The following is a 15,029-nucleotide window of genomic DNA, read 5'->3' as shown; positions in this document are numbered from 1 at the left end:
AGTATCCGTTTTGTTTCTGATCTGTCTTTCGTAGTAGTAACCAATCGCTGATCTCTGCGTCATACTGACCACAGCCAATGACTGCCCTCTACCTAAGCCCCGCCTCTGGCAGCCATCTTCAGATTTTTACCGCACGTTCAAGTGTTGGGAGTCCTCGTGCTTAGCTCTCGAACTTTTACTGTGTGTTTCGTGCTTTTTCAGGTGAATTTTCACATTTTTTCGGTTAATCGAGCCTCAAGCTCCACCGTTTCTACTCCCGTTAAGGGCTACCAGTTACGGGATTTTCCTACGCCCCTCAAGGGTGAAGATTTCGTCGAATCAACTTCTTGGAGGATTCCAGAAGATTCGCGGCCTACTTCGGGATGGCCCAGGACGCGAGTTTGTCACCCGGACCCAAGCTGTTTCGCAGCTGCCCTGGATGCGGGCTGCAGAATGTGTTTAAGGAAGACGAACATTTGCGATGCCTCTACTGTCTTCATGGGGACAAGACTCATGTAGAGAAGGACTGCCAGTTCTGCAAGAACTTGTCGGAACGGACCATGAGGGACCTGTCTCGCCAGCTGGTTGGAGAAGGGCTCAACGGGTGAGAAGAAGAAGAAAGGGTCTGAGCGGGCTTCTAAGTCCTGTGCGGGCACCCCGGCGACGGGGGCCCAACACCAGGCCAAGCGCTGCGAGTCCGCTGGCTCCGGGAGCGCCGAAAGGTCGGGCTCTTCGGTCGCCAGGCAGGGCGCACCTTCCCCGGCACCGTCAACCAGGAGCCAGCGCTCCGGTTCGGGGAAGAGGAAGTCCGAGACCCCGGGTAAGCTTCGGGAGAAGCCCCGTCCGATCTCGGAAGAGGGGGAGCGAGGTGTCGCCCCTCCCCCTAAGGAGAAGGCCCGGGACGCACGTAAGGTGGTGAAGGCCCCTACCCAGCAGGCAAAGGCCTCTATCGAGGCGATCGCGGCGACTCTGGCCAAGCCGGCAGAGACCCCGCCAGCGGAGACTGCCTCCGGGACTAGAGTTTCCCTGCCGCCAAGGAGGGAATCCTCTTTTCAGCCCCTCGTCATGGCCACCATGATGGAAGAAGCGAGGGGGGGCACGGTAGCCTCCTCTAGCTCGGAGTCAGCCTCGGAGGAGGAACTGACCGAGGCCGTGAGGCACCTCGAAGTCCAATTCGAGAAGGTTCGATCCCGTAAGGAAGATCCTCAGGAGATAACCGAGGAAGACGATGATGGCGAGGAAGAGCAGCCTTCCCTTCCGGCGCAGCCGGAACCTAGGTCCCAGGATGGCTCGGCGGCCATTTTGTCGGCGATCCAGTCCTTATGCTCTGAGATAAGGAGGAGATTCCCACGGCCCAGGTCGGAGGACCCGCAACCTGGCCCATCGGGAAGTCCTCAGAACAAACGACGGAGGACCCAACCCTCTCCTCCACTCGTCCCCATAAGGCCTACAGTTCCCTCCTCATCCTCCAACGAGTCGGGAGATGACGGTGCGATGGGCACGACGACGAGTTCTGAGGGTGACGACGACGGAACGGGTCTCCCGTCGCACGGGCCTCGCCGCCCGACGAGATTGGCTCATTCCACGCCATGATCGCCAGGGCGTCCGAATTGTTCCAGCTCTGCCCGGAGGAGCAGAAAAAGGAAGGTTTCCTCTATCAGCGCCGGCAGGCCAAGAGGAAGACTGTCATCGCAGTGCCTCTAATCGATGACATCTGGGAGGAGGGCCTGTCTGTTCTCAAGAACCCCTCCACTGCACCAGCCAAACGGGACCGGTACGAGAAGAAGTACCGGGTCCCCGAAACTGCTCCCCTGTGCCTCAGGGCCCAGCCAACGCCGGACTCGGTCGTCTCGGCAGCGGCGAAGAAGAAAGCGGCGGGGTCAGGAGCCTCGACGTCTAATTCCCCGCCGGACGGCGAGGGAAAGAAGTTGGACGCCATGGGGCGGCGGGTCATTTTGTCGGCGGCGACGACGATCAAAGCGGCCAACGCCCTGGCGATCGTGGCCCGTTACGCCAGGGAGCTCTGGTTTAAGCTGGCCCCCATATTGGACTTCCTACCGGACAACAAGGGGTCCGAGGCCCTGGAAATACTTCAAGAAGGCAAGATTGCGTCGGACCACGCCATAACGGTGGCAACCGATATTGCCGATACCGGGTTCCGCCAGCTGGGCAACGGTGTTTGTCTACGACGACGGGGTTGGCTCCGGGCGACCGACTTCCGTCAGGACGTCCAGACCAGGGTGTTGGACATGCCGTTCGACGGCAGCAACTTGTTCGGGAAGGCGGTGGACAAATCCCTCCAAGCCATAAAGACGGAGACGGCCCGCGCCCTAGGAGCCCTTCAGCAACGACGGCTCTTTCGGAGCTCCGGAGGCAGACAGGGTGCCTCCAAGGGATCCAGCGGTGGCTTGTCGTCCTACCGCCAGGCGGCACGCTCCTCGTCTCAGGAGGCCTACAGGGGTCGCGGCAAGCAGGGAGCGCCTCGCCGCCGTCGGCAAGGTGGCCAGGGCGGCAAGGCCACCACCTCCAAGCAGGACTGAACCGGCCGTGGTCTCGGGCCCCCACCGAAGCACCCCGGTGGGAGGCCGGCTGAAGAATTTCGTCGGCGTGTGGAAGTCCATCTCCACCGACTGTTAGTGTCCTCTTGCCAGGGTATCCAGCACCCATCGAATTCCTGAAGAAGTGCCCTCACGTTCCACCTGTGGCCAGGAAGGAAAATCACGTCCCGTAACTGCTGTTGGAAGTACGGGCGATGCTCAGGAAAGGCGCCATGGAGCTTGTCCCGAAGAGGCTCCGGGGCTCCGGGGTGTACTCAAGGTACTTCCTCGTCAGGAAGAAGACGGGCGGCTGGCGCCCCATCCTGGACCTTCGTCGTTTGAACAAATAAATCGGGTCATAAAAGTTCAGGATGGTCACCCTCCAGCACGTACTGGGACAGCTGGAGGAAGGCGACTTTCTATCGCCGTTGGACCTGGAGGATGCATACTTCCACGTTCCCATCCTCAAAAGTCACCGAAAGTTCCTCAGGTTCGTCGTCCAGGGACGCCACTACCAATTCAGAGCACTGCCGTTCGGATTGAAGTCGGCCCCCAGGGTCTTTACCAAGTGCCTAGCACCTGTGGCGGCGCGGCTGTGCCTGCAGGGGATTCATGTCTACCCCTACCTGGACGACTGGCTCATCCGCTCAAGGACGAGGGAACTCGCCGTCGAACACACTGCGAGGACCGTCCAGCTACTCACAGACCTGGGATTCGCCATAAACTACCCAAAGTCCCACCTGGTGCCGTCGCAGGTGGCCCTGTTTCTGGGAGCGAAGCTCGATACAGTGAGGCGCCTGGTGGCCCCGTCGGAAGACCATTCTAGGTAAAGTGCAGCGCCTGCTAGCCACGGACGTGGCCAGGGTGAGGTCCATCAAGTCCCTCCTGGGGATGATGTCCTCTTGCATCTACCTGGTGCGCCTCTGCAGACTACGGATGCGCCCTCTTCAAGAATTTCTCGACGCCGTTGGATGCAGGCGACGGGCACCTTCGAAGACAGGGTCCCCCTCAACGAGGTGTTCCGGCGGGCGATTCAGTGGTGGGGCGTTCGAACGCACCTCATGGCGGGCAAGGACTTTCAGACGCCGGCGTACCAGGAGACAGTGACGACGGACGCTTCCCTGGAAGGTTGGGGCGCCCACACCGGAGATCTCCACGCAAGAGGCCTCTGGCTCCCGGAGGAGAGGCTCCTGCACATCAATGTCCTGGAACTCCGAGCCGTGTTCTGGGCTCTCAAATCGTTCCTCCCGTCGCTCAAGGGCAAGGTGGTGCGGATCTCACGGACAACACCACGACAATGTTTTACATACGGAAGCAGGGAGGGACCAGATCCCCAGCCCTTTCCAAGGAGGCACAGGATCTGTGGCACTGGGCGGTCGCCCAGGGGATGTTCCTGGTTCCCTTCCACCTGGCAGGAGAAAGAAACACCATCGCCGACTCGCTCAGCAGGGAGCTGCGCGCGTGTCACGAGTGGGAACTGCACCAGGATCAGGTGTATCAACTCTTCCGACGATGGGGCAAACCCCAAATTGACCTGTTCGCAACAGCGACGAACTCTAAGTGCAAGAGGTTCGCCAGCAGGTTTCCCCAGCCGAGAAGCATGGGCGATGCGTTCTCGTTCCCCTGGGACGGCCTATACCTGTATGCGTTCCCTCCGTTGCCGTTGCTGCTTCGACTCATCAACCAGCTCAAGAGGTTCCGGTGCAGGATGATCCTCGTCGCACCGGCGTGGCCGAGGCAGATCTGGTTCCCGGACCTTCTGGACTTGTCAACGTCCCCTCCCATCAAGCTGTCGGCGGACGCGGACATTCTCTCCAGAGAAGGAGGCGCCATCTTCCACCACGACCCGGCGTCGCTGAACCTGCAGGCTTGGCTCCTGCAGCGCTAGAGTTTGGAGGCTACGATATACCGGCCGATTGCAGAGAAGTTCTTGCAAAGGCCAGGGCGTCCTCGACTCTCAAATGCTACGGTCATAAGTGGAAGAGGTTCTCTATCTGGTGCCGAGCACAGAAGATCAACCCCCTACGGATTACTGCCTCTCAAGTGCTGCCGTACTTGCTATCGCTGGCAAAGGCTGGGCTAGGCCATGCCTCCATTAAGATTCATCTGGCGGCGATCTCCAGATATACCAGAACCACAGGACGGACGTCCCTGTGGTCCCATCGACTGGTAAAAGAGTTTATGAAAGGACTGTTCCGGTCGTTCCCGCCGGTGAAGGCCCCGGCCCCGGCGTGGGAACTTAAGGTGGTGCTGACCAGGCTCATGGGGCCCCCATTCGAGCCAATAGACTCCGCACCGATGAAGTTTGTGTCGTGGAAGACTGCATTCCTGGTGGCCATTACCTCTGCACGACGAGTGGGAGAGATCCAGGCCCTATCCTGCAAAGCACCGTACTTGACTTTCCATGCCTCGAGGGTGGTGCTTAGGACGCGCCCCTCCTTTATGCCCAAGGTGCCGTCGGACTTCCATCTTAACGAGCCCCTGGTGTTACCTGTTTTCTTCCCGTCTCCTTTGTCGCCGGCCGAGAGGACTTTGCACTCGCTGGATGTGGCTAGAGCGCTGAAGTTCTACGTGGACCGCACGGAGAGTTTCCGGAGGACATCACAGCTGTTCGTGAACTTTGGACCTGTGAATCAAGGGAAGGCTCTCTCGAAGTCTTCTATTGCCAGATGGCTCTCCGGCTGCATCATGCACTGCCACCGGTTGGCTAACCGACCGCTGCCAGGCTGTCCGAGAGCCCATTCGACCAGAGCGATCGCTGCTACTACGGCGTTCTTATCTGGTGTGTTCCTGCTGGACATCTGCAGGGTTGCTACGTGGAGGTCGACGCACACCTTCACGAGATTCTACTGCGTCAATCGGGATTCCAGGGAGGAGTCCAGGGTCGGCCAAGCAGTGCTGCGCAACCTGTTCGCTTAAGGTGAGCCTGGTGAGGAGGTAAGAGATGCTTTAATGTTGAGTTTTTTTGTATTGCTTAATGTTGAGCCTTTTGCCACCCCCCCCCGTGGTTGTGCATGTATGTACTGCTATGTATTCTTTATTCATGAGCATGTGAATCCATGCCAGACCCCATGCTGGAGAAGGAACAAGTTACTTACCTGTAACTGTTGTTCTCCAGCATGGGTCTGGCATGGATTCACATGTGAACCCTCCCGCCTACCCCTCTGCGGCTCTTCACTTGGTCATACTGCCACTTCACGTGCTACCAAATCTGAAGATGGCTGCCAGAGGCGGGGCTTAGGTAGAGGGCAGTCATTGGCTGTGGTCAGTATGACACAGAGATCAGTGATTGGTTACTACTACGAAAGACAGATCAGAAACGAAACTGATACTGATTTTTCTTTACCGAGGATTCCCAGCCTGACGACGGGGAATATTCATGAGCATGTGAATCCATGCCAGACCCATGCTGGAGAACAACAGTTACAGGTAAGTAACTTGTTCCTACCATCCTTATCGGAACCTTGCAAGCCAACCTCCACTCATTACAAATTATACAAAATGGTGCCGTTTGCCCCATTCATGGCCTATCCAAATGGGATCATATAACGACCTGCGGAAGGGCTTTACACTGGCTTCCGGTTAAGCATAGGATTACACACAAGCTCCTGTCGTTTTCCTACAAACGTTGGACATCCATTCTCCCAACCCAATATCCCACCTGACTGTGAATCGGCCAAGCTGGAACTTGTTTTCCAACGACAACTACAAATTGATACAATCACGTTTCAAGTTGACTGAATTTGGGGGAGTCTGCTTTGACGTACTGGCACCGAAACGGTGGACTGCTCTTCCACTCTCAAGGAGAGCATCCGGATCTCTGGAATTAGAGACCATTTAAAACCCATTGGTTCAATCTCAAACCAGGTTGAGGAGCACCAGATTTGTGTTTTTTTTTTTTTTTTTTTTTTCTTTTTTTTTTTTTTTTGGTCTTCCTCCCTCTACCCTGACTCACTGACTTCTTCCTTGTCTTGTCTACGTATCTGTGTGGCCTGAGGCCCATGGGCATGTGGTGCATTATAAATAATAAAAGGTAGCCACTCTGAATCAATCTGTCTTTCGGACAGGATTGCTGTCATACTCTCCATTTTCTATTTTTTGAACACCTTGCAAATCCATTCTTTGTGTAGGGAGGTGAGGCCTTTTCCAGAAAATTGTTACACAAACCTTTGCTGCTAAGAGTAAGTTCCTCGCCATGTGGGTTAAAGCATTGTAACTCTCCTCTAATTCCTCTAACCCAAATAGTAATAGAAGCGGAGACAGGGGCCTTTCTATTCTGTTCACTTCCTTCAGCCAGGTCAATACCTCCTTCCAATAGAACTGTGCTGGACGCTCCCATCAGATATGCCAGTAGGCAATTATGTTACCACAGCCTCTCCAACACAGCGTACGTACTCCTGGGTACATCTTGGTCTACCTGTGTGGGGGGGTCAGCTGCCATCGCTGAAGAAATCTATAATTGTGCATTTTATACTGAATTGCGATCTGTGAATGGCTGACTTGCCCACAAGTGTTTAATATGTTCGAAACCAAACCTTTTTTGACTGAGTATTCATTTGTTTTGAAATGAGCCCTCTAGACTCTGCATGTTTATCCAAAACTTGCTCAGATATCAGCATCCGATTTAGATACCCCTCCCAAAATCGGTCTGTTAAGACCCCTTTTAATTGCAAGGAGAATCCATGTCTGCATTTATGTACTTGCAACGCCTCATCGAAGTCCGATTTACTCAAATGTCCCTTTCTGCTATAATTGGCCTGCCCTCAACAGCCCCTTTTCATAGTAAGGCTTATACCTGAGCAGTTCCTGAATCGTATCCCTAATAGGGGGACCCCACAGACAACTAAGGGGAGAAGGCAAGGTTGCCACCTCTTCCATAACTCTTGACTTCCTCCACAACCGCCAGTGTGGACAAACCAGGATGTGCCCTAATTCTGGTTGGTATTTGCCTCTAAGGAACCCAAAGCCATTCCCCTATGGTAACGGGGGATAGCAAACCATTTTCAAGTTCAACCCACTATTTGTCCTTGCTTTTAGGAGTATTCGGAACTGTGCTGCTCTATAATACTCTTTTGGATCTCGGAGACCTACTCTACTTTCCTCCTTGGGCAAAATCAGGATTGTATAAGCTACACGTGGTTTCCCTGCAACCCCCGCTCCACCTCCAAAGGAAATTTATAAAAGCTCCTTTTGCCTCCCAAATAAATAGGGGCAGTATTTCTACTGGTATCGCCTCGAACAGAAAGTCTTGGTAAAACATTAAATTATAACATAGTCAGGGTAATTTACTCCATGGAAACAGGATTCATCCATTACAAAGTAGGTCCCCGGTTACTATAAGCCTTCAGTCTGCATCTGGAGCCCATACCCAAGATGTGATGGCCTAGTTCTTGTGTGAGCTCTGCCAAGGTGGGCACCACTGTTTTTTCAAAGCTTATCTTAAAGCTGGACAGTGTTCCATATTGTCCTACCTCTTCTGTCAATTTAGGAAGAAGGGAGCTTGGGCTTGTTATCTATGCTCGGATGTCATCAGCAAAGAGGGCTAGTTTATATTCCTTCCCATATCTTTCAAGTCCCTGAGTACACTTCTCACTTCGAATAAATTCGGCCACAGGCTCCAATGTTAAAGCGGAGATCAGTGAACAAAGGTGGCATCCCTTCCTTGTTCCCCTAGACAGTGGAAATCCCATTGACTGTCACCTGCGCGATGGGGTTCCAATATAATGCAATGACGCCCGTGAGCCACGATGACTCTAATCCAATCCGGTCTTTTGCAAACAAATTTCAGGAAAGGCGATTTGACCCAGTCAAAGGCCTTTTTAGTGTCTAACGGTACCAATAAGGAGTCGCTATCTTTAGCACCTATGGTAGCCGTTGGGTCTAGGGTTTTCTGGATCTTATCTGCACCCTGTCTGCCTCTGATAAAGCCAACTTGGTCCTGGTGTATATGTTTGGGCGAGAATATTCCCAATGTCTCTGCTAGTACACGCACATAGATTTTTGCGGCGACATTCAATAAGCTATGGGACGATAAGACCCACATTCCACTTTTTCTTTCCCTTCTTTCAGATATATCCAGTGATTCGTAGAACAACATTTACAGAAAGGTAGGTTATAATGAAATTATAATGATGAAAAAAGCAAGAATTATTATTTTTGTCAAATATATCTGGGGGTTGGGGTGAGGGTTAAAAATGGTGGGGGGTTGGGATAGGCTTAGAAGCATAGGGAAATGGGGTCTTGGGTGGGGCAACCCCCCAAATAAAATAAAAAAACAATGTTTTTTTGTTATTATAGTTTCGTTATAACCTCCCTCTATGTAAAAGATTCCGTTGAAATCCCATAGAACCCTTTCTAGGGTATCCACAATCCTAGCCTGCATAAATGACTGTTGCGCCCTTGCCCTCTAAAATGCTGTTGAAGAGCTCACACAAGAACGGTGCTAACTCTGTTCCATTCCTTTTGATAGAATGTCATCGTAAACCCATCCGGGCCCAGTGCCGATCCCGCTTTTAGCATTGAAATGACACTATTTCCTCCATCTCAATTAGGGCATATATTTGTGTAAGGTCCTTTTCCAGGTAGTCTAGGCAGCTGGATGTCGGAGACATGGAAATTGACTTCCAATTCGCTCTGTTCCCTGCTCGCATAGTGTGGCATAAAATCGCCCAAACCTTTCATCTATAGCCCCTGTGTCTGACAATATTTCCCGCACTGCCCTATCTGAACGCCGACCATGAAACGAGCAGCTTCTGGTGTGTGGGCCTTATCTCCTCAGTCAACAAAACCTTAGTTTTAAAGACCTAAGTTGTGAGAAGGCTATACTTCGCAAGGCGTCTCCGAGCTCATGTCTCTAGTCGGACACTTACTGATGTTTATCCTCGGAGTAAACAGGACCACCCCCACCGCTTGCATAGCCTCTTCCCTTTCCGTTATTGTTTGCTTGAGTTCAGTTTCATGTAATAACTTGGAATTTCTTTTTGGCTGCCCCTTCGGAGGTCAATAGGCCTCTGAAGCTGGCCTTCACCGCCTCCCAAACCAGATGCCGTGAAACCTCACCAGTGCCATTTACCTTAAATAAATTAGCTTATTTCTGTCCCTGATAGTCTTGTTACAAACCCTACGCCTGTCAGTAAAAGGTCTGCAACCCAGGTCAGTGGATGCTGTGCACATGTTGTGGTCCGACCAAGCCACCACCCTATATCTACCCACACTGTTATGATCCTTCTCAGCCTCCATTTGTGTGTATGTTTTGTGTGGTGGGGAATAAAAAGTGTAGGATCGCTGGTCTGGGTGCCTCGTTCTCGCACATCAATCATGTTGAATGGTAAAATTGACCTCCGCTCCATGTGCCGGCTAAGTTGCCCCCTCCCTGAGCGAGTGCGAGTCTTTAAGTGGATCTGCTAACATGTTAAAATGAAAACCACTTCCACTCGTCGGGATATCGCAGCGATTTCCTAAAGACATAACCTTGTTGTTGGTTCAGGGTATATAGGGAACATGGGGCCATTGCTGATGAACCAATCCTCTCCTTCACTGCCAAGAGGCAACCATCTGTTTCCTTATTTATTTGGTGGACCACCCAACCCAGTGATTTTCGTATCTGCATTACTACGCCAGGCTTTTTGACCCTGCTTGAGGTCCAAAGAGCTCTGTTTGTCCCGCTCCCTTTTATTTGGCATTCTAACCCCTCCTAAATTTTGTTTCCTGAATCGATAGAAAATCTAGGCAGGACTGCCTGAACGGCCCTCCCCAACATGGATCTCTTCTGAGGAGAGTTGAGACCTTTAACATTCAGGGTCCCTATATGTATCACACTAGTATGTAACACCTTTTTCTTGCCTTCTGTGGCCCATCATGTTTCCCACACACATCCTGTCTTGTGTTACCATGTACCTTTTACTGTTGAACACTGCACTCACTGCCCCCCCATTCTGAATTCTCATCACCATTTAAAATAAACATGTTGTTCCCCCTTTCCCTTCGTACATTCCATCGCTCCATTGAAGGGAACATTCACCCCTCACTTGGGAGATGCCTTATCTAACTAGGGCCACCAATCAGTAACCCTTCTCCCTTTTTAAAACAATTTGATAGGTTAAGGGGACCCCTAATGTTGTCCTGGTGTCTTGTCACCGTAGCAGATGAACTTGACTATATGTCGCCCTCTTCCAAGTACTAGAATCTGCAGTCCTCATTAAGTGAACCTTGATCTTTGACAAAGATGAACCAAACCCCTATGGAGTATTCAGTTTGCAGTATTTCCTGGTGCCGTTTCTTCTTCCCCTTTTTGGATTGAAGTGGGCAGTCTCTACCCACAAGTCATGCTATATTGCTCTCCTCAATTAGTCTTGGCTCCCGCTCTTCTTTTCTCGAATGTCGCAGGACTTCCTCTGCCGATGTTATCCTATAGTCTTCTCGTTGGTAGGATGATTAGTGAGGATGGATAGCCCCATCTGTACCGAACCTCATGATTGCAATGTCATAGCACCCGGGACCAGCATTCCTAACGTTTAATTGGTTTCAATGCAGACAACTCTATGCAGACTTTGGAGCCATCATGATCTATAGTTTCCTTTTCTCTTGCCTTTGCCAGAATGTCCATTTTGTCTTCCTCCAGTTCCTCTCAAGAAGCAAGGTGTTTCATTTAAGTTTGAGTGTTGTGTTTTTTTTTTTGCATTCCTGTTTACATTAAATGTAAGCTGACCTGAAACTGTTGAATGCTGCAAGGCCTTTTACTGACCTTTCTAGAGAGGCAACCATTTCCCCTTGTGGTTCCTGTAGGCCCATAATACGAATATTACATATCCTCTCTCATTTAATTTCAATTAGGTCCGCTGAGAGCCGATTGTTCTCGACCGCTTCCATTTTGTTTTCAGTTTTGTCTGTTCTTCCCCTTAATTCTGCCATTGAGATGTGTGCCTCACTCCTCATTAATTTAATTTCTTCCAGTAATTGTTTGCCTTCGTGGCCGCCTCTTGCATCCCTTCAGTGGAAGGCCGCAGTGAGTTTTGTTGACTCATGGCTACCTCTCTTCTCTTCTATGAAGCCGAAAAGAGCTCAGAGAAGCAAAAGTGTTTGAGTTTAGTGTGTTGCGTCAATCTTACTGTGGATGGAATCACTGTTAAGGCTGGTGAAACTCGGTGAAATGCTCGTATTCCGAACCTTGAGGTGAGAACACTCATTTACTCCATGCGGGTTTCCATGGGATGACTAATCTGTACTTTGCTCCGTATAACATTGCATGTCCCCTGCTGACCCCCTCTCCACTTTTGGTCAATTATGGAGATCACCTCGCCAGATCAAGAGCCATAAGTCCTAATCTGCTTGGTTTCACTGGAGTACCAATAGCATTAACGGATTGTGTCGCTCCCCAGGGCATTCCAATCTGACTTACATTGGTTCAGGCTGTATTGCGCACATCGCCTAACTCGCTATCCTTAAGGGTTATGCCACACTTGTGGTTGCGCATGGTCATCCCTATGTGTATACAGTTGAGGCATGTCACACAACCGCCCAGCATGCTTTGTGATGCAGGATGTGTCTGGGGGCCTACATGTGCCGTATCGGGCGCTGGCTAGGACTACGTCTTATGTCTCAACCCGGATCGCGCTTCTGCAGACTTGCCGGTACGCATCTGGTGTGGATTTCCATTGCGCTCAGGCGAGGGGCTCCCTGATCTCCTGATCTGTCGCTTCAACACCGTAGTATACTGACAAGCTCGCTAACTTCTCACACTGCTCAGGTAAACGTTCACCTCCTCGATGCTACAACCATCGTCTTGAGGCACAGGCCGCACCGTTAACTACTGGCAACTGATTACATGATTTCTCTCAACACAGCACCTGTGGGGTTGGGGGAAACGCCCTCTTCCACAGGTCCCTGTACACGTTCAGGGGGATCTCGTATTGATCATTTTCAACCTCGAAGGGGTCTGTTCTTATAACACAACTGGCATGGGTGAAGGAGACAACAAGCTATGAGGCCATGCTGCCTTCCCCTCCCTGGTGGTCTCCTTGTCTTTTTATTTTGATGGCAGTTATGGTTTTCATAGAAACCATAGCTAGTTAACTTGTGGATTTGCCTTTTGTTTGACATTGCAACCGTAATATCCCTTTTATGGATTTTACACTCTAAAAAAATAATTGTAAGTGTATGTTGGTATAAAGTAATATTTTAATTCAACTTTCGTTGTTGCCACAGAGACTAATGGGATCTCTAAAACATGTTTTTTAAAATGTAGTCTATGTCTAAAATACCATCTTCAGTGCAGAAGCTGCCTAAAATGGGTGCCACTAGGGAAGCGTTGCTGCACTTTCTGGACATTGAGGGTGGGAATGTTTGGATGCATTATGATGCATCTTTGTGGCAAAACGCATGTTTGCAACTAGCGAATTGGCCCTTATGCTGGAAGAGTTAGATAGGGAAGGGCATACTTAGAATCCGTGATGTGTGGCATAATGGTGACATGATCTCCTTTGAACAGCTGAGAACTTCCTTTGGGATTGGAGCTAGAGAAAGAGGTAGTTATGAGGCCTTAAAGGTACTCTTGACCGAAAGGACAGGGATGTTGGATGGGGGCATGAATGAGAGGCCTGCTTTGTGTGAACTTCTCCGTTCTACATCGTGTGGGGTTTCCACTTATCTGAAGTTAATGCCGGTAGAAGAGGTAGATGTGAGGGCATGGGACAAGCTTCGTCAAACCTGGGTGAATGATCTTGCTGCCCATATCTCGGTTTGGGAATGGACGTATTTACTTCATGTAGGTGTGCAGGCAAAGATGGATTTACAACTGCGATATATTAGACAAAGGATCCTCTTTAGACTATATTGGACACCATCCAAGATGGCTAGGTTGGGGACTTTCGGACTCTGATTCATGTTGTGGTTGTGGATGTGGCGAGGGTTCTTTGATACATATGTTATGGACATGCTCGAGAGTTTCTGATTTCTGGACTGGGGTATTGGATAGACTGGACCTTGTATTGGAAGAGAAGCTTCCTCGCTCTTTCCTATCAATCATTTTGTTATCCAACATGGGTAGAGGGAACAGAGCTAGGGACTGTGCAGACTGGATTAACAGGGGTTTGGTTTTGGCAATGAAACCAGTTTTAAGAGTCTGGAAGTCAAGGAAGAAACCGAGTGTGGAAGGGTGGTTATCGGATATGCAGGTCTTGTCAAACTTTGAAAAAGTTATGCTATTTGGACAAGGTAGAGAAGGGCGTTATTCTCGGCTTTGGGGACCTTTTGATGTTTATGTTATATATTATTTTGTTTAATTCAGAGGTTCTTATAGGCATTGCAATTTGAACACGATGCAGTATACTGGAGATTGTTATATTGTTATTTGTTGTTTAAAATGTTAAAGTGATTAAAAAATAAATAAATGGGGGTTACACTGCACTGCATAGTGGCTAGGGTACATGTTAAGCACTTGCCTCTGACATAAGGCGAACCTACAATTTATAATTTGTGACCTCTGAGGTTTGATAAATTGAGTACCATTAATTTGGGTGACTGTTATTATGGCACTTAATAGAGGGAGCAAATCAGCATGCAGTGCTATATAAAAACTGGATTTCTATATTTTAAGTATTGTCATTTGATCCCTTCTTTTTTTTCTTTTCTTTTGCAGCTTTTTCAGCCATGGCAACAGGAGGCGAGCCCTTTGAAGAAGAAATCCGTGGTCAGGGATTGCCTAACTGGACAGAAAGCCTTGAGGAAAGGCTGAATAATATGGTATAATTGGTTTATTTAATGCTCCAATGAAAAATATCCTGTTCAGTACAAATCTGGAGCATAGTGTGCTTGTGCTATTTACTGAAATATTGATTTAACCTTTTGGCTGTGTATTCTGTACTTATTCACTCTCACCCTGATTGTCCTAGAGTCACTTTTCCTTCTCATAAAGTGATAAATGCAACAAACCTCATTATTTGTTTTGGAAACACATTTTTTTTTTTTAATAAACTTTCTTCATTGATTCACATCTCGAAACGTACAATTACACATCAGCACCGTCAGGTACAACAATAGTACAATACATGTAAAGTGTTAACAGGCATGCAGCCAAATTCCCTTTGTATTACGGAATATGCGAGGCAGCGCTTATACCTATGTCACACATTGGCATGGTGGATTATACTTCAGCAAGGCCCAGGGACCGGTTCATCATCTACGATCCAAGCATTGGCTCCCCAGGGTCTGTCTCTGGGCGTTGAGATAGTAGATAGGACACACATGGCCCCCATATACTCCTTGGCCTGTTCTGTGGGCCACACAGAAGACCAGAAGACCATATTCTTTATCAGTGTCATTTAGCCATACAAGTTCCTTGAGCCAAACCCCTACACCAGGTGGGGTTGTGCTAGGCCATCTCATCAGAAAACATCTCATCGCAACTATCGTACACGTTGTAAGCAGCTTCCAGTGATCCCGGGGAGCCAACCAAGCATGCAGCACAACAATTTGCAGGGTACCATGCGCCTCATACTAGAGACCGCCCCCACCACC

The 15,029-nt window shown here is 50.0% G+C and overlaps 1 protein-coding gene across 5 annotated transcripts in view; it reads left to right on the top strand.

The window, feature by feature from the left end:
• PCM1 (pericentriolar material 1) overlaps window positions 1-15,029 on the top strand; it is a 2,166,942-nt gene that overhangs the window by 71,701 nt on the left and 2,080,212 nt on the right. For all 5 annotated transcript variants that reach the window (XM_069631563.1, XM_069631561.1, XM_069631564.1 and 2 more), the window contains exon 2: window positions 14,152-14,255. In XM_069631563.1, coding sequence (XP_069487664.1) covers window positions 14,163-14,255 — 93 coding nt within the window. In that variant the 5' untranslated portion in view covers window positions 14,152-14,162. The remainder of the gene's footprint in view (window positions 1-14,151; window positions 14,256-15,029) is intronic.

This window comes from Ambystoma mexicanum, chromosome 6q (assembly GCF_040938575.1).
Source record: "Ambystoma mexicanum isolate Mex_15411 chromosome 6q, UKY_AmexF1_1, whole genome shotgun sequence".
NCBI lineage: Eukaryota > Metazoa > Chordata > Amphibia > Caudata > Ambystomatidae > Ambystoma > Ambystoma mexicanum.
Note: the sequence above shows the minus strand (reverse complement) of the source record. Positions and strands in the feature narration are given on the sequence as shown.